This window comes from Sitophilus oryzae, unplaced genomic scaffold (assembly GCF_002938485.1).
Source record: "Sitophilus oryzae breed Bouriz unplaced genomic scaffold, Soryzae_2.0 scaffold_1502_pilon_pilon, whole genome shotgun sequence".
Lineage (NCBI taxonomy): Eukaryota > Metazoa > Arthropoda > Insecta > Coleoptera > Curculionidae > Sitophilus > Sitophilus oryzae.
This window is the reverse complement of record NW_022146173.1, coordinates 829,166-853,185: the sequence shown is the minus strand read 5'-3', so window position 1 is coordinate 853,185 and position 24,020 is coordinate 829,166. Positions and strand designations below refer to the sequence as shown.

Here is a 24,020-nt window from a genome sequence, read left to right as displayed (position 1 = left end):
GTTTTTATAAAAATAAAAAAAATTCCATAGCAAAGAAGATACAGCGATAAGGTTAAAAATGCACATTTTTAAAAAACACCCCGTAACTCCGAAACGGTAACAGATATCGATGTGCGGTTTTCACCATCATATTTTTGGTAAAAATTGAGCTCCAGACACCGATAAAAAAGGGTATTTCCCTTTAAAAGAGTCCAATTTGACCCACCCTGTACATAGAGCTATGCCGGAAAGGAATATTCATCCAGGAGATTGGGAAAATAGGAAACAGGAAAGCGGAAACCAGAAGACGTAGAACACTATCAACCCAGACTTATATAAGATATAATTTAATGAACAAAATGTCGTCTTTCTTACATTTAGGAACCAAAAATGTATAAATTAATGAGGATTTTCTGTTGAAATGTGTATGACTTGATCCAATATTGTTGTAATATTTCATCGAATAAAAAAATTAAACTAGTCAGGGTAATATAAGCAAAAACATATAAAACTAGTCATGTGAAAGAAAATTCTAAATGCATTGAATTATATTTTTCTTCTCTTCAAAGTCGGCCAACGGTTGAAGATGTAGGAAAGAGATCGTGATACGATAAAGTCGATATGCCTACGCGTTCGAGCGGTATAGAAATGTCACTCTATGTAACAGCCGATAAGAAACAACAAAGCAAAATCGAACAGCAAACAGTGGATGGACGTGTAATAATGGTCCCCGGAAAACTGTCGCTAGTTCTCAGTTTGTGGCCGATTTACGCAAATCAATGCCGAAGTGGAACACGAGGAAAAAACAATATGAGATGTACGTATTTGTACCTTTAACATAGTTATTTTATATAAATTGTTTCTATATTCATATTTAAAAAAATTGTTTATATATTTGTATCACCCCGTACATCTATGAAAATATTTTTAAAATGTGATGCACTACATTCCGATAGAAACTGGCTGTTATTTAACGATCTGTTACTTCAAAAACTGTTCTTAATAATATATATAACAGTTCTTAACAGTTGTTACTTCCAAAAATAACCAGCATGAAAATAACAGTGCTATAATAGTGATGGGTAGTCAACATATCAGCGCTACGAAGTTCTACCAAGCTAACAACAGTTATTACTTTCAAAAAATAACAGGTATGAAAATAACAGTGCACTAACCTGGTTGCCATGCGATGTGAAATCGGGAACAACGTGCCACGAGTTTTGCCAGGATCGCAACAGTGGTTACTTCCAAAAAATAACAGTTCTCAGCACGTGTTACTTCCAAAAATAACAGGTATGAAAATAACAAGGTTCTGCCAACAATAATACAAGTTCTACCAAGTTGGCAATAGTTGTTATCAAAATAAAAACACTAAATCACCACAATACACCAAAACACTTTTACTTTTACACTGGACCCGCGTTTCGCTAACCATGTTAGCATCATCAGCAGATGATTATTAACTGAGTTTATAGTGTTTTTCTTTTTGCTGTGTAACACCAAAGGTTCCAAACCTCAACTGTAATAGTTGATATTTTTACACAACAGGTATGAAAATAACAGTGTTATTTAGAAACAGCAGTTCCACTTGTTATTTATAAATAACAGTCCCAACGGTTATTGAGAAGTACCAGTTCCAAATAAAATTTAAAATAACAGTTGATATTTATAAATAACAGTTCCAATTGAACTATGAACCCTTCCCGGACACAAACGGTACATTGTGAAACAGGAAATTGTAGAGAGAAACAAGACCATATAACATAGGATACATTTTAATGAATAGTGCTTTCCATAAAATCAATAAAATGAAAAATATACGAAATAATATACATGTAATGATTTCTTTCGAAAATCGACAACTATGAAACTATGAACCCTTCCCGGACACAAACGGTACATTGTGAGACAGGAAATTGTAGAGACAAACAAGCCCTATAAGATAGGATACAACATTTTAATGAACAGTGCTTTCCATAAAATCAATAAAATGAAAAATATACGAAATAATATACAGGTACTGATTTCTTTCGAAAATCGACAACTATGAAACTATGATCCTTTCCCTGACACAAAAGGTACATTGTGAGACAGGAAATTGTAGAGAGAAACAAGCCCTATAACATAGGATACAACATTTTAATGAACAGTGCTTTCCATAAAATGAAAGATTTACGAAATAATATCTCTTCTCTCTCTTCTCAGCCATTACTCATCTACTGCAGAATGTAGGTCTCTCTCAGTTTCTTCCACTCGTTTCGATTCTGTGCTCTCCTCATCCAGTTCTTACCGGCTACGGTTTGGATATCATCAGTCCATCTTTTAGGAGGTCGGCCGACTGGGCGTTTTGCTAGGCGTGGCCTCCAGCAAAGAAGTCTTTTTGCCCATCTTTCCTCGGACTGTCTGGCCAAGTGTCCTGCCCAAGACCATTTAGAGTTAGCTATCCTCCACGATGTCCGTTATCCTCGTCTGTCGGCGAATGTCTTCATTTCTAATGTGGTCGCGAAGACTGATACCCATCATGGCTCTTTCCATAGCTCTTTGGCTCACTCGCAACCTGTTCACACTTCGTGCCGTCATCGTCATAGTCTCCAAACCATAGGTCATGACAGGCAAGACGCATTTGTTGTAAACGTCTCTTTATAGGCTATTTGGAATGTTCCTTTTGAATATAAAGTTAAGTTTACCAAAAGCTGCCCATCCGAGTTTGATCCTTCTAGAAATTTCGGTTGTTTGATTTTCCTTGCCGAGTTTTATGGCATGACCTAGATATATATACTCTTTAACGTTCTCAATCCTTTGTCCATTAACTTGCTCTTCATTTTCATTTAGGGTTTTAGTTTTAGACAAATTCATTTTTAAACCTACTTGCGCAGATGTGTGGTGAAGTTGTTCGAGCATTGTTTGAAGTTCTTCCAACGATGAGGCCAGGACAACATCATCAGCGAAGCGCAAGTGGTTAAGCATCCCACCATCTACCTTAATACCCTTATTGTCCCAGTTCAGCTTCTTAAATACGTCCTCCAGGGCCAGTGTAAAAAGTTTGGGGGAAATAGTATCTCCCTGTCGGAATCCTCTTTCCATTTTAATTTTATTTGTGATATTTATGTCATCCAGTTTGATAGTCATTGTAGCTGATTTGTACATGTCATTGTAGCTGAAGTTGTATTCGGTGCTTTTCTCTATGAGAGTGCGGACTGCCTGAAGGTGGCCCACAGTACTATATCCACTTCTAAACCCTGCCTGTTCCGGGGGTTGATAGAAGTCGAATTTGTTTGACAGGCGATTTGTCAGCACCTTTGTGAATATTTTGTAGAAGTGCGAGAGCAGGCTGATGGGACGATAATTGTCGAGTCTGGTGTTATCACCCTTTTTGTGAATGAGAGTGATTGTTGCGTTTTGCCATAGCTCTGGTATTCTTTGTTCCATAATGCATCTATTAAAAATTTCCGTCATCTTCTGCAGTAGAAGTTGTCCACCAGATCTGAACATTTCGGTTGTTACTCTGTCTTCTCCCGGTGTTCTGTTATTTTTCATTTGGGACAGGGCTTTCCTTATTTCTTCTACTTCTATTTCAGGAATTTCCTCGGAGTTAACATTAATGACTGGGGGTCTAGTGGGTTCGCTGATCGTTGTTATTATAATATACATGTAATGATTTCTTTCGAAAATCGACAACTATGAAACTATGAACCCTTCCCTGACACAAACGGTATTATTTTGGAGTAAAAATCTCAAATAGAAAAAAACTTGATAACGAAAAGAGTTTTTGCGACACCGTGGATCACCTTGTATATACACAAACGCGTAGGCCTTAATACGTAAAGGGTAATTTTCCTTTATCTAGTACAGAAAAAGCAATAACCGTATCTATTTCAGTACCTGTGTATAATTTGGTCGGAACGATCTTTACGAGAACCCATATAAATCGACCTGTTTTGTTGTTTGCGGAGCGCAATTAGACGCATTTCTACATCTTTTCCCGTTCAAATTAGAGGTTTCCCATGAAGCTTTTCTCCAATCAGCTTCAATGAGTCGTCGTATACACTTATATTTATAGATATTTGCCTTTCTTAAGTTTATTCTCGGTTTCATTGTTATTTTGTTCCTTTAGAAAACAAGGCTGTATGGTTATAGCTGTAATTGTACTACATATAGCCCAAGATTAAAAGACTAATTATTTTACTGGGTGAACCAAATTGAATGGATTGTGCTTTACTAGCATATTCTGTAAACAAATATGTAGAATAGTGGAAAAACGTACCAGAACAGAGACAAGTGGGAAGATTCATTGTAGAACACACTATTTCAGTAATCGCCACAACACATTATTTAAATTAATTAATAAAATAATAAGGCGTATTTATTTAACAAAAAAATTTCATCGAAACATGATAAGTATTTTTTTTAATAAGAATAACGAAATACAGGGTGGTCCGAACTGTATTCCGGAAACTTCAACAGCATATTCTGCAGATAAAAATAACTAAAAAAGTTCGTACACAATTTACAGATGTATGTCCTAAAATGCTTAGTTTCGGAGATACAGGGTGTAGAAGTTTCATTTTTCAAAATTGGTATTTGGTTTTTTTTGACACGAGAAATTTGATTTTGATGTCAATATGACTCCTACATCGAGAGGGCGATACCTACATATATTTTTTAACTGGTTTGACGAGTAATAACTTTTTGTCCGTACCTGTATAAAACTACTGAAAAAAAATATATATATTTAAGACGTTTATTACGTAAAAAAGGTCTCTTGGTAAAAATTGCTACGAGTAAAGGTTCTCGAGATATTTGGAATCGAAATTATCAATACCTGTCATCATTGACATAAATTAAACATGTTGACTAAATAGTTATTAGACTGAAATCATAAATTTGAAAGGTTTTTGAGCCAAAAGTTCAACAGTTCGTAATTTTTTCGAACAAAAATTTAAGATTAATTTAAAAAAATATAAAGTTCCCAAATTTATCATTTCAGTCAAATAACTATTTACTCAACATGTTTATTTTTTGTCAATAATCATATATATTGACTATTTCCATTGTAAATATCTTGTGAATGGTTGCTCGTAGCGATTTTTACAAAGAGACATTTTTTACGTAAATAATCACTGAAATATTTATTTTTTCATTCAGTAGTTGTTTTATACAGGTACGGACGAAAAGTTATTACTCTTCAAAACAGTTAAAACACATGTAGGTGGGGCCTCCTACAAATAGGAGTCATATTGACATCAAAATCAAATTTAACATGTCAAAAAATTCCCAGACACCAATTTTCATCCAAATATTGACATTCCTTCAGAAATTATTTGGAAAAAATCGTAATAAAAATGAAACTTCTACACCCTGTATCTCCAAAATTAAGCATTTTCGGACATACATTTATACAAACTTTTTTACCTACTTATTTTTATCTGCAGAATATGCTGCCGAAGTTTCCGGAATACAGTTCAGACCACCCTGTATATCAAAAGTAGCCGAAGCTATAACCAAACTAAGCCGAAGCGTTAAAGACACAATTTTTTTAAGTCCGGGCCTGTCCAAATCAATACGGGTCATTTGACGACCCACATTCAATCACAGCCACATTAAAGACGGAAATTACAATAAAAAAGAAAAAAATAGTACAGAGATATCTATAATGACCATATACCCACATTTTCTAACCTAGATGAGGTCGACCGCAAGACGGATTTTCCAAACACAAAACAGATGAAAATGAATAATAAAAACAGAAATTAGTTATGACTCATTGAACATAATAATGTTCTCATGTCTTAAAATTGTTAAAAAATAAATCTACAGATATTGCGGGCGTTTGAGTGTGCAATACCTCCTAAAAACTAAAGCCACCGAGCTTACGATTCGGAGTGATTAAAAAAAAGGCTTATATGTATTTTTGAAATTCTTAGTTGGATATATTTTGTCTTCATTTTGTGCATTATGGCTGTGGTTTGGTTTGGATATTCTTTAAGCGTTTGTCAAAAAAAGATCAAGAGAAAAAAAAATCTTTCGTCGGAAGCAAAAAAATACAAAGAATACATTACTAACATCTACAGATGCATGACACATTTATTTTTATTAGATTGTATTAAAAAAGGTTTTTTACTTTTCTTTTAGAGGCTATCGCTCCTTTCAATATAATTTTGCCGTTTAATATATTTTTTTTAATATATTTTTTATTATAATTTACCCTTCCACTCATTCTACATTCTACTTCCTTTAAAGAATTACTTTTAAATGAAGGGTAAAGCAGTTTGTTCCAAGTTCAAAGATTCCCATACTCTTGGAATTCAAGAGAATATTTCTATACCCTTGTTCCCAATGACGTAAAAGAACAGCGACTTATAGATAAGTTCGAGATTGTTCCTAATCTATAGTAGTGCGTGGGCTGCGGTGGCCCTTCCCTAAAACTTCCAAAAGTCGAGCAGCACGGTTCTGTCGACCCCGAAGGGCCATCGAACCGGGTCGATGGCCTGTCTCCCGCGCCGCCACCCCCTCTATCGCGGGACTCTTTTTCGGCTCAAAAGTCAAATCCCTCCGAGACGGAACGGTAGCCACCGCCGGTGTCAATGAAATATTTCGGCGGTCCGCGGTGATTCCCCTCGCCCGTTCCGCCGTTTATTTGGGTTAAATTACCGATCTAGAGTTTTTGGTATTATGTTACTCACAGTCAACTGGTAAATTTTCGTTAACCCCCTTTGAATTTTGTTTGACACCCTTATATAGAATTACACTAATTTACCACAACACACTATAAAACACTATACAGGGTTGTTCACCACATGTACTGTAGCTAAAAGAATAAATTTTTACAAATTGTAAGTTTTGGGTTCCTTGAAGGACTGTTAGAGCTACAATTTAAAAATAATTTTACAAGATCCCAAGTGTCCCAAATAAGTAAAAAATATTATAGTTGTATTTTTCTAAATAGAACACCCTGTATATTATCATCCTATTTTTAGATTCTACGATTGAAATAAAGGCAAATTTGATTAAGGTTTATCACAGCCTTACCGTTTTTGAAATATTTTCAATTTTATGAAATAGCAGTAAAAATTTTAAGGCTTTATTTCTCCAAGGGTATCAAAGTTTTTAATACTAAATATTTACTGAAGTTTATTTACTGATCAGATATTCTGTTGCAATAATAAAAATTATACTACCTTATACAGAGTGTCCAAAAATTTATATTAAATAATTACTAGCTTTAAACGGCAATAACTTGTTTAAATTAAATGGAACACCCTGTATATTTTATGTGAATCAGATGCACAATCAATTTTTTTTCTTACCCCTCTCTTCAAGTTTTCGTAGAAAATGCATTTTCTTATAATTTAGACCTCATTAAAGTAAAAATTAAAGATGTAACAAATGTTCAAAGAGTACAGATACTAGTATTGTCGATATAGTTTGCTTATTTCATTAAAAATAAAAAAAAACTGTTAAATATGTTTTGTTAAGGAGGACCAGTTAATATGATCCCAGTATTCAAACTACATAAACTACAAATAAAAATGAAACTAAAAAATTTTAGAACATAAATTTACACGAACTTTTTTACTTATTTTTATCTGCAGATTTTGCTGGTGAAGTTTCCCGAATACAATTCGGACCATCCTGTATATAACTACCTACGTTTTTCAAGAGAGTGAGCGTTTTTTTTTGCTTTGGCTTTTTTGGCCTCCCGGAATTTATCTATAAAAATCTGACATTCCTAGTTTTACCATACACGATATCAAAGTTTATAAATTAATATTAAGTCTTCCACTTTATCAGTTGAATAATCATATCAATAATTTCCATAATAATAAAGAAATAAATTGACTGAAGCGATCCATGCCCTTCAAAAAAGAAAAGCAGGCGCTGGAACAATCTATTAATATTTTTACCACGCCAACTACAATAAGCCAGCATCATATTAAAACATACAATCGGAGGGGAATCACAAACTTCATTACTAAAAAAAAAGAAAAGCACTTTCGATTCTAAGGTTTCAATTGTAGAGAATAAGAGAGTGCTCCAGAGTAATAAATATCATTCTCCCAGGCTATTTGATACAAAATTACAACACTATAATATAAATATAAAATTAAGGTACCCAAGATATACGAATTACGAATCAGATAGAAACATTAATATTGCCTTGTATGTATATTATTTGATACAATTATTTTTTTTTTGTTACGTAATCGTTCATTGTTGCTAACCATAGCAACATATTCGTCGCCGGGCTGACCAACTGGAATTTAAATTTCCCGCTAGGGATTCAGGTGGCAGCGCTGCTGTAAAAAATGTCAAGTTGCCACATTTATTTATTTATTTCCTGACACTGCCATTCGTTTTGACACTTTAGTTTTGCATTACGAGTTTTTCGTTTAAATTAATTGTGTTGTGATATTTTAAGCTGAAAAATTTTTACTTGCAGATCTTCCTGCCGAGCATTGTTCTTTTTAGAACCTCTTTTAGTGCGAAGTGTACAAGATAGCTTAATAGCCGTAAAAAAACTCATCTCAACTTTATTAGAATATTTTGAACGGGAAAGCGGTAGTAACGGCTCTTTATGTTCGTTAAGTGCTGTTAAGGATGTGAGTTTTGTTGATGTAATTAATAACTGTTTATACATGGTCAGGCAATAGTGCGTCGGGGATCTGTAGCTCCTAGAATAAAAAACTTGAGAATTTTGTTTAAGTGCAGACCTAAAGTATGTACCAGGATGTATTTCCGGAAAATATTTTAACTTCTACAGGGTGGCTCAAAAAAATGTGAGTGGATCTGGATGATTTTTTTTAAATGGAACACCCTGTATATTATTGCATTTTTGGCTTCCTTTCAGATCATTTTACATAATCCTAAGATATGAGTAAATCTATTTCGATAGTTTCAGAGATATTAAAAAATAATTCAAAAAATATGTATTTTTCAACCCTTCTTAAAAAAAATATTAAAAATACAAGAACTGTTCTGAAATCAAAACTATATCAGATATTTACTTTAGATGGTCTGTTCTTACCTTGCTACGATTACCTATGGTAATCGTAAATCATACAGGATGTTCAATATTTGACGCCAAACTTTCAAAAATATAAAATAATTTTTCTTGTTTTTTTTTAAATAGAACACCCTGTATATTATTTTTTTATTTGATGGAGAATTAAAAAATGAACATTTTTTGTATTTAAAGTATTTCAAAATTTTTAGTAGTTTTCCGGATACACACAATATTATGTCATATGGCGCTTTCAATTGTAAAATACGAGAGAAAAATCATTGGGTGGCTTTGATAAAAATTTACTGTGGAAAATGCCATATGAAATACAAAACCGGGAATATCTGCGAAACCGTTAAAAATTTTGAAATACTCTAAATGCAAAAAATGTTCATTTTTTAATTTAATTTAATCTATTGAAAAAATAATATACAGGGTGTTCCATTTTAAAAACCAAAGAAAAATTATTTTACATTTTAGAAAGTTTGGCGTAGAATTTTGAACATCCTGTATGATTTTCGATTTCCATATTTATAGCAAAGTAAGTACAGACCATCTAAAGTTCTTGTTATTATTAATAATTTTTTTAAGAAAGGCTGAAAAATATATAATTTTTATTTATTTATTAATATCTCTGAAATTATCGGAATATATTTATTCATGTCTTAGGACTATGTAAAGTGATCTGAAAGGAAACCAAAAATGCAATAATATACAGGGTGTTCCATTTAAAAAAAAGAAGCAGACGCCCCTGGAGAGCTCAACCCTTAACGAGAGGAAATCGAGAGGTACGATATTTGTGGGCTCAAGATCATGTTCAGTGGTCGAATGAACAATGGGCCAATGTTCTCTTCACGGATGAGTCACGCTTTGGAATTCATCCCGATTCGAGAAGGCTTAGGGTATGGAGAGAACCGGGAAATCTTATTCGGTTGGATCATGTTCAGGAAGTGCACCCTTATCAAGGTGGAACAGTTATGGTCTGGGGAGGAGTCCAGTTAGGCCGAAAATCCGATCTCGTTTTTCTTGAAAGGTTTCTAATAGGAATCACATATCGTGATTTAATTCTTGAACCTGTCGTGGTACCATATGCCAATGATTTTGGGAGAAACTTCATTCTCATGCATGACAATGCACGGCCTCATACAGCCAGAGTGGTAAGTGAGTTTATCAATGCTCATCAATTAAACATCTTACCCTGGCCGGCACAATTTCCTGACCTCAACCCCATCGAGCACGTATGGGACGCGGTCCAAAGAAGAATTTTGGGAATGGGTATGCCTCGTGAAACTCGTAGGGATCTGGTTCGGGCCGTGAATGCAGCGTGGCAGGCTGTACCTCAAGAAGAGATCGACAACCTGACCAGGAGCATGGAGACACGATGTAGGGCTGTAATAACAGTAGAGGAGGCCATACCCTTTATTAAGTAAAAATGGTTTTATCTTTTTTTTTTAATCCACAGTTTAGAATAAAAAAAAATGTGTGTATTTTTTTGAGTTCAATAAAAATCAAGGTAAATTTGAAAAATTCGGTAAATTTAGCATTTTTATTTCCAATACGTCCTGTAAACTATTTGTTTATTTTAATTTTATTATATCAGAAATGCAAATAATAAAATTACTGACGATGGCGGGATAAAATTGTAATATCCCTAGACTTTTCCGGTGTGTGTATAAAACAACCTTACCATAAAACCCTACCATAAACAGTATTTTATATTAACACTCTGAGGAAAGATCAAATCAGATGATCATCTTTTCTGCCAGTTCTTATTCAATTTACTACCTATTCAATTATTAGTAATTCGTAAAACCATCTGTTACTACATCAACAAACAAAGATAGAAGAAGAACTACAAGCTAAACTTACAATTTCTTAGTATACGGGAAAATTCAGTATTAATTGCGAACAAGTAAGCATTTGTGACGATGCATATTTCCACTAATTAGTCCTTAAAACTTAAATTAACAATAAACAACGATAGATGGCGTTCGAAATCTTCCATTAATTAAAGAAAATCAATGAACCGACGATCCTATACCGCTTTTTTAGTCAGATTTATGCAAATGTCTCGATGTAAACATTGAATTTTAGCCGAGACAATAATTAAAGTTCAATTAAAAAGCAAGCCCAGTAAGAAAGTAGCTGGAGAGATGTTTGATGGAAATTTTAGCATAAAATCGATTAAAAACTAATATAATTTCCTTTTACATGTTTTTAGTGTTAAAAAATGTGATAGCTGTTCTCCGGGCTTAAAATCTAATCAAAAAATATTTATGTTTTAATTTACCGTTTAGATTTTGCAACTAATTCCTTTTTCAAAAATAGAAAATTTTCAAAAATTGAAATAAAAAAATTTGCGCCGGAAGGCACGTATAGCCTCCCATACTAAAATATGTTAATAAAAAGTTGGTAAGCAGTTCTTTTAGTTTCAATTATCTCAAAAACTGCGACTAACTGATTTTGATGTTACCTATTACAAATTTTGTTGCAAATATTATTCCTAATCTTAAATTGAAAACCGCGTTTCGCTAGCTACTGTAATTTTGGAGTTCCGATTTTTTTAAATTTTTAACCCCCTCCCATACCCCCTTACCAACCCCCCATCCCCACCAAAAACTAATGGCCAGATTCTCGGGTGCCACAGTATTTTTGTGCCAAATTTGGTTAAAATCGGTTTAGCGGTTTTCGAGTTATCGTGTTACAGACAGACGGACAGACGGACAGAGAGACACCATGAAAATATTTTGTATTTAGGTAATTTTTGACCCAAATAACTCATTTTGAGTGAAATTAAAAAAACTTTTTTTGCCGATCATAATAGCCTACCATACCTGGTGGTATGGTCGGCTAAAAAAATATTTAGTAAGTTTATAGTAAATATAATTAATAATTAATTATCTTTACTATATTAAACTAACTAATAATTTAACTAATTTATTTAACTAACTCTGTTAACTTAACTGACAAGTTAAGCTCCTTAGAAACAGATCTTAATGCAAAACAGGCAGAGCTTAATTTTTTCGACAAAGCGGCAATATGCATGTCCCATTTTAGAGAATTATCTACAACAAGCCCTAAGAATTTTACAGATTTTAGGACGTCAATGGTGGTGTTAACCCTTAACTGGTCCGGTAATAGATATGTATCATAAACGGTCCGGCGTAGTCTGTGGGACTACGCCTTCTAAAAAGTTTAAAAAACGCAGAAAAACTAAAAAATAACAAATTTTTATTTCATTATATATTATATTACGTATTATTGAACTAATCTAGACAAAAATGGGTTCAATTAATATTAACTTAAGAAAATATAGTACAAATAAAATAACATACATATAAATTTGAAAAAAAAATCAATTAGGTTTTTACCAAGCTCTAAAAAATAAAACCAAATTACTAACAGTCATTACAATATAGAAATAAGTTTTTAATACTATATATATAAAAAAATAAGTTATAAAACTGGAGTTAAGAAAAAAGTTTTAGTTACAGCATGAGACAAAGTTCATTGTTTTCCTAAACATGTTTTACACAATGGAATCGTACATTCTAGGCATTAAAAATAATTAACTAGGACATAACATTGTCTTTAACTAGGATAAGAACTCTATAGGATAAGAATATCTCCGTGGGCATTTTCTGGTTGTACAGGAATTGGAAGTATTCTACCAATTGTAAAGTGTATTTCTCGTGGAATATTTGACATTGACAAACGCATTTGTCTGGCAAATTGTCATATTGTCACTGTCACAGTCCTCATCATATCATTTTAATAGAGTTTCTTCATAACTAGAGTCTCCTAAACGCATTTTTTCGAAGACCCGGCTATATTTTACAAAAGTTTGTCACACACAAAATCTTACACAAACGGTCCGGCGTCGTCTGAGAGACTACGGCTTAAGTAACTTCTGCCATAACTTCTAAAAAACTAATCCATTTTGGGTATAAATATGGCTATCAGTTGTTGACCGTGAGGGGGAGGATTAGCTGGAACGCCAATCCTGTAGGCGGCCCCAGTAACTAATGAAAATGAGTTAATTATTTGGCGTAGTCTGTCAGACGACGCCGGACCAGTTAAGGGTTAAGTACAAAAGGCTGAAGCGAGTTTTTATACGACAAAGCTTTAATTTTAGAAATGTTGAGACTCAGGAGGTTCGAATCGCACCAAGATTTAATGGAGATTAAGTCATATGATATAATCCTATGAAGTGCCGTGACGTTCTTGTTGCTCCAAGTGAAGCTAGTGTCGTCCGCAAAAAGATATATTTTACCACTGATGTTTATGTTAGTAATGTCGTTAATAAAAAGAAGAAACAAAATAGGGCCTAGTACTGAGCCTTGAGGTACTCCACATTCTATTGGCTTGCTAGAAGACAACGAACAAGATTTGACACCCTTGTATAATTCTATCCATATTATTCATCCATTAGAGACGGAACCTCGACATTATTAACACCCATTTTTACAGCTCTGTGTGACCCTGACACATTTGAATTTGATTTAAAAAACGTTGGGCTCTTTTCTGAGCTTATTTATATTATTTGTTACTTAGTCTTTACTATTGGTTTTCTTTAGAGGGAGCAAATCTTTCCATTCCATGACAGACTCCCCCTAGCGGTAGACATGGGCACCAGGCCGCAAAAATAGGACGTTAACCCTTGCCGGAAAAACCCGAAAACTTTTATTCTAAACGGAATTTAATCTGTCTGTCTGCCTTCGCGGATTCTGACGCTGCAACAGGGTCGGTACTCTCACTTAATAAAATGTACTAATTTTCAGATATGATATACATACTCATTACTTTAGTATACCGGGTGTTTTTCTAAAGTGGCTCACATCTATAACTCTTATTTTTTCAGATGAAAAAGCAGATTTGATATGTTAGTATATGACATAAATTAGGATTGATCTTTGAATAAGAAGACTAAGGAAGGAGCATAATGCTATCCATGTATTTATGCATGGTGGGCGGAAAAGCCACCATAAAAGCTCTCTAGGGTGGGGATCCTTGACAGTTCTGTTTGACGATTCATTTGACACATTTGAATTTGATTTGAAATTTTGTGGATTTGTCAGTCTTTACGGAGCTTATTTTATGTTATTTATTATTTATTCTACTACTGATAGTTGTATAAAGGTAGTAAATCTAGATGGAAATTGTGGCAGAACTTAAATTAACAGTGACACTATCGCGATTTATCGAAAAAGACTCTAAAATAGTTGGTTGTGTAGCGTGCGGTAGATCTCGGCAACAATTGAGTGAAATAATGGAACAACTTTTCGCTAGTAAGTGACTATATAATATACATACGTGTGGTAAACCGATCATTTATGAAATTCACTTAAATTAACTAAATTATATATTTTTCTTGCATTTTAGCTTTTATTTATTACTTGTCAAAGATTAGATGTCAAAGAATTTAGATACGTTAATTTGACTTACCTGCTTCAGTAGCGTATCGGATGTTTGTGTTAATAAATACTTATTATAACTTATCTATTTTTATTAGAATTATATATTTTATAACAATTTTAATAACTACCAACATTTATTCACAACGTAAAAATAAAACAAAAATTAATGAGTCTATCCCACGTCTACCCTACATCATAGTTTTATATTTTTTAAATAAAATTAGAACGACACTGATAAACCGGAATTTAAGTCGGCCATATTTGAGGCCCATCGCGGTGTACCTAAGATTTTTGATATGCTCCTTCCTTAGTCTTCTTATTCAAAGGGATTGATTGACGTATTCAATTGTTTTGGGTCACTTCCTGTTTCACCGGAAATGACTACAATTTTTCATTTTTAAATAGTACCCTCGGTTATTTTCTTACTTTATTTGATAGAAAATGACATTCTGACATTCATGACAACCTTTGACATTTTCGCTTAAAAAAATAGAATTTTAAATTTTAATCTACAGTATGTCCCCGGGTCAGGGTTGTGTAGGTAGAACATTTGATATATTCTATCGTATTTTCTACACCAACTAATTTGTCAACAAAAAATGTTAATAATAAAGTTTTTCCTCTCGTAAAGAAAATCCGGGGACATACTGTATACTGATCTGTCTATTTTTCTATAAATATTATATTTTCTATCCTGTCACTTAGTATTTATTTATGTAATTCCTAAATGCTTATGGCGTAAATCAAAACCCCGTCAAAAAAATGACAGTGTCACATACCGGGTGCGTCTCAAAAGTGGCTCACCCCTATAACTTTAATTTTTTTAGATAAAAAAACGAGATTTGGTATGTTAGTATACGACATAAATTAGGATTGATTGACGTATTCAACTGTTTATGGTCACTTCCTGTTTCATCGGAAATGACTACAACTTTTAATTTTTAAATGGCACCCTCAGTATATTTTTACTTTATTCGATAGAAAATAACATTCTGAATAGAATGACATATCATTTTCTTCAAACTTTAGACATTTTCGCTTAAAAAATCGTATTTTAAAATTCAATCTAGAGTGCCATGGCTGTGTTAAAACTACTATTTCTTAATCAAGGAGCCTTGGAAAAATAGATTTGATCGTCTAATGTTTCTCGTGTCTTGTCCTGGCCGGTCAAAAGATGCCCAACTCGTATTTTTAATCATATCTCAATTTTTTCAAACAGAACAAGAGTGGCTTATTAGCATATTTGGAAAAAGGCATTTTTTTACGAATAATTTGGCACCACACACTTGGCATTTCGAGTCAAATTGTCGTTATGAAACGTATGTTACAGTTTCAAATAAACCATATGCGAAAATGTTAAAACTGTGATATGTCATTCTATTCAGAGTGTCATTTTTAATCGAATAAAGTAAAAAAATACCAAGGGCGCCATTTAAGAATCAAAAATTGTAGTAATTTTCTGTGAAATAGGAAGTGACCAAAATCAATCTCAATTTATGTCATATACCAACATACCAAATCTCGTTTTTTTGTCTGAGAAAAAAAAGTTATAGGGGGTGAGCCACTTTTGAGACGCACCCGGTATACTCTCGTTACGCAGACTATAATACCAGACAACTTTATACCTAATACAAACACCTTATGGTGTGACAGTATCTAGAATCGCGACCCCCTTAATATTTCTCAAAATGTACGATAAACCGTACAAAAAGTCGCTGGACAACAACCTTGCGTTGCACGCCTATGTCGGATCGGCTCCGAAAATCGATAACCATGGCAACGTGGCGACTGCAACGAGATAAACGGGAGGGAGACACCGAGTTCGAGGAGGAGGAGGAGGTGGAGTGAAGACGACAGCGATGCATTTCGGCTCCAAGCCAAAATCGAAAATCGGGAGGGATCGGGAAGAACGGGAGACTCCCAGTCCTTTGAATGTCCCTTCCCATCGTACTACTACGACTACGTACAATATTGGCGACAGGACACAGAAATTCTATTAGCCGAAGCCGGCCAAATGGATTTCTGTTTGCGATGTGATAATTTTTTCCGTTCAGGGTTGGATCGCAAAATCTATTCCACACAGGGTTGACACTATACCGGGTGCCTCTCAATAACCTATAACTTTTTTATTCTTAAACGGTTTTATTTAGCTCGACCCGTACGGTATTTATTTATTTGTTTGTTTATTTGGGTCAAAATTAGAAATTGAAATTTAAGTACCTTCCTGTTGTCAGATTGATCTGAAATTTGGTACACACCTTTAGTTCCGATGACAATACAATATAGTAATATCAATAACATTGTAAATCTAAGATGGCCGGTACAAAATGGCGGATTTCATATTTTTCCACAACCCCCTCAATATGGGTATCAAATGAAAGGGCTACACTAGTAGAATACTGTGATTATGACAAAATTTAAAATCCAAGATGGACGTCGTTACAAAATGGCGTTTTAGGTGAGGGTATGAGTAATCGTGTCCAGAACAGTTGTGTCCAAGATTGTGTGACGTTAGAAGGACAGATAAAAAAATAGGTGATTAGATGTACCTACGTAGTTAGTGGTAGCTTTACCACCCAAGTTAAGGTAATAGGTTAAAACGTGCTGAGGACTGTATGGCATTAGGGTGGCTAAAAATGTAATGTCGAAAGCGTTTTCCCTCAAGATTGGGCGCCTCTTGTTGTATATTATAGCCTTGCCCTCTACTGAACCTCTGGGGGTCGACCGTTAAAATGTCCATTACTCGTGGGAACAACATGGAAACAATAAATAAAAAAGAAACACAAAATAAAAACGAAACTGCTACATAACGAAAAGAAGGCTCGAAAAGGCGAAGAAAAGTATAGAACAGAAACGTGCAAAAGAAAGTGAAAATGAAACCTATAGTCGACTACAGAAACGAAGAACGGTTAGCAACAGAAACACCTGAGCAACATGATGCCAGGTTAATAGCACAACGTGAGAATCAAAGGCAGCTGGTAGAGTCAGAAACACCTGAGCGTCATGAGTCCAGGCTAGCATCACAACGTGACAGACAGAGAGAGTTGTTAGCGGCAGAAACACCTGAGCGTCATGAGTCTAGACTGGCATCACAACGAGAGAAACAAAGAGAGTTGTTAGCGTCAGAAACACCTGAGCGTCATGAGTCTAGGCTAGCATCAGAACGCGTCAGACAGAGAGAGTTGTTAGCGTCAGAAACACCTGAGCGTCAGATTGTAATAAATTATCAGGTAAAAAACCATGTAATAATGATGCACTAAATGAATTAAATAGAATTAGGAATATTCGGTAGGCATTTCCGTTAAATACTAAAAACTAGAAAATAAAAAATCGGTAAAAAAACTTTTAAGTTAAACGGTTTTATCTTATGTGCACTGAAAACTAGGAAATAATAGTAACAATTAGGTATTTTGAACTTCTAGTTCAGAAATATTTTAGTACTAGGCAGAATAGCTTTTAGGCATATTAGACTAAAATAAAAACGTGGGGCCCCTCTGAAATCCTACCTATGGCAAAGCATATCTTTATAATTTGGTAGATCATGAGCTCGGCGTTCGCTGGTGAAGCCGCCACGGCTGGTTATTGATTGTCAAAATCTCCAGTTACTATTATAATAAGTCGATGCAATCCACACTTAGTATAGAAGAAAGTATTACAGCAATAGTTAATGGGCCCCACGTTTTTATTTTAGTCTAATATGCCTAAAAGCTATTCTGCCTAGTACTAAAATATTTCTGAACTAGAAGTTCAAAATACCTAATTGTTATTATTATTTTCTAGTTTTCAGTGCACATAAGATAAAACCGTTTAACTTAAAAGTTTTTTTACCGATTTTTTATTTCAGATAAAAAAACGAGATTTGGTATGTTATTATATGACATAAATTACGATTGATTGACGTATTCAATTGTTTTTGGTCACTTCCTGTTTCACCGGAAATGACTACAACTTTTGATTTTTAAATGGCACCCTCGGTATTTTTTTTACTTTATTCGATAGAAAATGACATTCTGAATACAATGACATATCATATGTCAACTTTTGACATTCTCGCCGAAAACAAAATTGAATTTTAAAATTCAATCTAGAGTGCCATGATTATGTTAAAAACACCAATTCTTAATCAAGGAGCCTTGGAAAAATAGATTTAATTGTCTAATGTTTTTAGTGTCTTGTCCTGGCCAGTTAGAAAATGCTCAAATCGTATTTTTAATATTGTTGAACTTACTGAAGAACTCAAAGAAACTCAAGAATTTGAGTATAAGAATGAAATATGTAGTCCTGGCAGTACAGGAGTTAACACTATAAAGTTTAGGCAAATATCATGCCATAGCAAATGATCTTGAAAATTGAAAAATGAATTGTTTAAAAGACTTGACAATAGCTGGATGTTTGCCAATGCAATATCTGTATGCACCACATTCAACCAGTGGATATTTTCTGTTTCATGGCTTTTAGATGTGTAAAAACATGTAAATAAGTAACTTATTTTTTAACCTGTCTATTAATTCCAGTTTATATTCATGAATCATGTATCCATCTAATCTCTTGCATGTATAATAAATACTACTTCATATCGTAAAAGTATAGACATCTCTGAATCATCGAATGCAACCAAATGATAACTAAACCACAAAAATATGATGATTTCGAGAATTCGTTTCATATTTTTAATAAGAGAAATCATACAAAACACACATCATTCATTTTTGTACAAAAGTCTTAATTCGGCTAGCGAAGGCATATCGAAGACGGTGTGGATCTGAAAGCGACAGTGTTGCCATATTAAAATGTGTAATTATGTAATACGTTTGACGAAAATATCTTGGGATGAAAAATGTTGCGTTTATGTATTGAAAATTTTTTCGTGTTCATTGAGGAGACGAATATTGACATTTACCATAATATTTTACATATGAACATACAGCGATCTTCATTTTCATGCCAACTCTGACGCCGTTCTTTATTTAATCATATAATTTAACTAGCGTGTACCAGCGACTTCGTTCGCGTCGAATTAATCATTTGTAATGGTGATGATAAAGCAAAGCAAGAATTTCCATTAACATACAAACTGGATAAAATTTTTTCACATTTATGTCAGCATGAGAAAAAACAATATGGCGATATTATTATATAACTTGGTAATATTTGAGGGGTAGTTTCATCTCGTTGGAATTTGACTTTCGAAAAATCCGTTTGCCAAAAATAAGCTTTTTACGTCAAACAGTTTAAGCAGAATCGTGGTTAAGAAATTACCCAACTTTTTGGAACACCATGTATGATTTTTTTAAAAATTTCAAAATATGTAAAAAAACTAAATAAATTATGCTTGTCCAAGCGTTTTCCCGTAAGACTAACCGTTTTTTAAATAACAAATATTTTAATATTTGAGGGGCGTTTTCACCCTCTTGGATTTTGAGATTCGAAAAACCCGTCCTTATCGAACCTCTACACCCCACAGTCAATCCGTTTGCCAAAAATCAGCTTTAAACGTCAAGCAGTTTAAGTAGAATCGTGATTACTCTATGGTCATATTTTATGAAACACCCTGTATAAATTTATAAAAAATCTTAAAATATGTAAATCAACAAAATAAAATATACGTGTTTAAGAGTTTTTCCGAAAAACTCACCGGTTTTTAAATAAAAAATATTTTAATATTTGAGGGATAGTTTCACCCCCTTAGAATTCGAGTTTCGAAAAATCCCTTGTTATCGAACCTCTACACTTAACGTACTGTACCCAAAATCCGAAAATCTACGGATTAATCCGTAGTTCTGGCAACACTGTCTGCAGCAACCACCCACTCTGTCGACTGTCAACTGAAACTTTCAGTCGCAATTTTTTTCTGAAAGCAAATCTACGGTACAGTAAGTACAGTATTCTTTATCCGCTGCGCTGTAAACGACTATCAGCGCCCAGCGGCGCAAAGCTAAACTAAATCTCGGTATTCTCGGACAGGCTGACGGAAACGCCAGCTACATCTCGGACAGGTTTTTGTGCCACGAAATTGCCCATAAAGTTACGCATCTTCTTATTTTTTAAGCAGACTTACCAAACGGTCTTATATAAAAATTATCATAAATATACACAAATAGAATCTTTATTTTCGAATGACCGAAAAATCAACTTTAATTAGTATATTATGGGAAAATATATTAAAAATATTGCTCCAAACGAATATCCAATCCAACGTTGGCTTTGAGAAATGACATATTGAAACTTAAATTAAGTCAAAAAAATAAATGACATTAGCCACAGCTGTCTGGTCTCTGTCATTTTCGAACCCTCAAAAACTCCTGGCTAAGTTTTTGTCCTTAAATTTTGTCCTTGTCCTGGCTAACCTTTTGTCCTTCTGGTTCGACGAAAATACTTGTCATTCAAAAGCAGCTTTCAGCTTGGGGAATGCAAACGAGATGCTAGGAACAAAATCTGGAGAATATGGAGGATTGTGTAGCAATTCAAACTAGAACTCGTGAATATTTCCACCTCAAAAATCTAATCTAATACATTTTTGTCATTCTCAAATTTGTTTGACATAAACATATTTGTATAGGTATTTGACTGACGATAGTCCTAATGTCAGAGACAAAACGATAAAACCAGGATAAAACAGAATAGTGCAAAATGGAAAACAAAATACGACTTCATATGATACTATTTTTCCAAATATGTAGTACCACGGGTAGTACCATATGATCGAAAAATAAACGGCGTCAACGAGGGCTATGAAATGAAGATCGCTGTCATTTTATGTGTAAAATTATATGGGGAATCAAGGACTGTATAATATATTCTCTATGGTATCCTTGATGGGGAATGTCATCAATGTTCATTTCTAAGCCAACTGGACAGACAACTGTTTTTATTCGATCATAGGGTATTATTAGGTAAAAATTTTAATACCATAGGTACATGTTATCAACATTAAATACATCATACATTTTGTACATAACTCTGTTATTACAAAAATAATTGGTTTTCTAAGTGATTCAGATTATCTACAAGACATGAATCATTTTAACTTGTTATTTAGATTACATTTAGATAACATTGCAAATAAAAACAAACAGTCTATACTTACAAAGAATTGCGATTTTATGAATCTGTATTGCAAAATATTTCTAGTAACATTACGAAAACAAAAATATATTAAAGTACCTAGTTAGTCTTTTAAAAATAAATTTTTATTAATGGTACTTTTTCTGACAAACTCAGAATCCTTATTTAATATTGATTATTAGCAGCTCCTCTGTAATAGATGTGTAAACATATTAACCAAATGATTGTTATGTATTTAAAGGAATAATAAACTTTAACATCCATTAAGAAAAAAGATAAACTTTGCGAGTAATCGCTTTTAAATTGCCCACTTTTAATTTCTGCATTTTTAAATATTTTTTTCTATTTTTATCAAGTATTAAATAATTACTTATACGTAGCGCCAGCTTCGCTATTATTCCTAACAGACATTTATGGCAAATTATCCAATAAATTTAATATTATGCCACATCATCTTTAAAAGATATTTAAAATATAGTGTTATTTTTGTCTTTGCTATTATTTCAAAGGAGAAGATAGTCTTTTACGATTCTAACATATTATCCAACAAACCCTAACATATTTTTACGTACCTTTGGTCTCTCCTTGGTTCCTTTGCCCGGAATTTTGGTTAATTAATTAAAGGCACTACCGGCAAATAGTTCTTGCGAAGGAAAAAAACGGGTCTTGAAAATTTAACTTATATTCCGCAAATATGCACAGGAATGCATACGCCCTCCTGATTCTGACAGCTGTCAAAACGCCCAAAACAAAATAAATTTTGCACAAACACAACCGGGACAGCCCCTACCGACCGCAAGAACGCAACTTTGAACGGCTAAACTCCTCGAAACTAACGGGTTAACGTTAAATTATAGAAAAGTTTAAAAGTATTGGAAAAAAGTTGTACCCCCGAACCGCATCCACATTGATAAATCGCCAAAATGCAAGGTTGATTATGCGCATTCCTGTTTTGATATATGACGTTACTTGCACAGATGTATGCAACTACTCCGATCATATTGTGCATTACTTCTAATTGCATGAAAAAGAAAAAGATAAAAACTGCTATTAGAATTGAAGTAATTATACTCTGGCAGAGAAAATAATAAACCTCAAAAAGGTATTTCTTTATAGACCCCACCATTAGGCAACCAAAAAATCAGTAGTGTATTTCAAGAATATGTAACCAAATATACAGCTTATTTTTGTAAACATAACCTTAATATTAGTTGTCAAATCCATTTAAAAATTAAAAACATGAGCGAAGAGCATGCTGATTCTAGGCCAAAATTCGGAAATCGGTTTTTAACAGAAGACCGGAGTGTATTTCAGCATAATGCTTGGTATGAAAATTATTAAAAACGTTTCATTTTTGCGATATTGTCATACAAGATACCGGAAGAAACCTAAATATGGAACTCGCTATCTTTTAGATATGGCTGATGTTTTTAAGTTTAATTCCTGGTACTTATTAAACCCTGCTTTTTTAAAATTAGTTTTATACCTAAATTAAATTTTTAACTTGACAAAATAATGTATTTTAATTTTTCTTCAGGGACGATGTAAAATGGGACGAAGAACAGGAACAACAAGCACTGAAAAAAGTACAAGAAAATAGTGAAATCAAATTTTCCACAGAAGATATTAATAAATACGAAACAGAGGCGAATAAATTTTGGGATGCTTTCTACGACATTCACGATAATAAGTTTTTTAAAGATCGCCATTGGCTGTTTACTGAATTTCCAGAATTAAACAGTACTGATGAGAAGGAATTGAATATCTTTGAAGTAGGGTGTGGTGTTGGGAACACCATCTGTCCTATATTACAATACAGCAAAAATGAAAAACTGAAAGTATACGGATGTGATTTTTCAGAAAAGGCTATCGATATTTTAAGGAACTCAGAGATTTTTGACAAAAAGAGATGTGATGTGTTTGTTTTAGACATTGCTAAAGATGAATGGACAGTGCCTTTTGAAGAAAACAGTATGGATATAATCATTATGATATTTGTCTTATCTGCAATTAATCCAGAAAAATATCAGGCTATAATTTCTAATATATACAAGTATTTGAAACCTGGAGGGCTACTTTTATTTAGAGATTACGGGCGTTTTGATTTAGCCCAATTAAGATTTAAACCTGGTAGATCTTTGGGAGATAATTTTTATGCAAGAGGAGATGGGACCAGGGTGTATTTTTTTAAACAAGGTATATGTAAATTTGCGAAATAAATTATATTGCTAACTTCGTATATAAATGTTTTGTTCCAGATGAAATCAAGGATCTTTTTGAGAAAAATAATTTTACTGAACTGGAAATCAAAGAAGATAGACGATTACAAGTGAACAGAGGGAAATTATTGAAAATGTACAGAGTATGGATACAAGGAAAATATCAGAAAATAAATTGATGTTACAGTATTTTAATGCTTAAACCATTATTATTATACCTATATTTTTTTAAAAATAATATATTTTTTAAGATTGCAAAAAAACGAAATGTGTTTATATGTTTATTTAGTTGCATAAACAACAAAAATGTTAAAAATCATATTTTAAAAACTACCACAG

At 33.4% G+C, this 24,020-nt stretch overlaps 2 protein-coding genes across 3 annotated transcripts in view; one reads left to right on the top strand and one right to left on the bottom strand.

The window, feature by feature from the left end:
* Positions 1-22,386, bottom strand: part of LOC115878225 (protein alan shepard) — a 225,268-nt gene extending 202,882 nt beyond the window's left edge. The window contains exon 1 of the mRNA XM_030894650.1: positions 22,035-22,386. The gene's annotated coding sequence lies outside the window, so the exon portion shown is untranslated. The remainder of the gene's footprint in view (positions 1-22,034) is intronic.
* A 282-nt stretch (positions 22,387-22,668) lies between these two features.
* Positions 22,669-23,870, top strand: LOC115878224 (methyltransferase-like protein). 2 transcript variants are annotated; one of them, XM_030894645.1, is made up of 3 exons: positions 22,669-22,787; positions 23,000-23,658; positions 23,721-23,870. In XM_030894645.1, the coding sequence occupies exons 1-3, from the start codon at positions 22,702-22,704 to the stop codon at positions 23,858-23,860; spliced, it is 885 nt and encodes a 294-aa protein (XP_030750505.1). In that variant the 5' UTR covers positions 22,669-22,701; the 3' UTR covers positions 23,861-23,870. The 2 variants fall into 2 exon arrangements, with proteins under 2 accessions (XP_030750505.1, XP_030750504.1); XM_030894644.1 differs by having other exon boundaries at positions 22,694-22,908.
* Positions 23,871-24,020: the final 150 nt, after the last annotated feature.

What these genes read in the sequence shown, in the direction of transcription:
- LOC115878224 (XM_030894644.1), top strand. Translation starts at nt 22,781, where the DNA reads ATGCTTGGTATGAAAATTATTAAAAACGTTTCATTTTTGCGATATTGT. An exon ending in GTTTTTAAGTTTAATTCCTG is followed by an intron (nt 22,909 to 22,999) that starts GTACTTATTAAA and finishes ATTTTTCTTCAG; the next exon opens with GGACGATGTAAAATGGGACG. An exon ending in GGTGTATTTTTTTAAACAAG is followed by an intron (nt 23,659 to 23,720) that starts GTATATGTAAAT and finishes GTTTTGTTCCAG; the next exon opens with ATGAAATCAAGGATCTTTTT.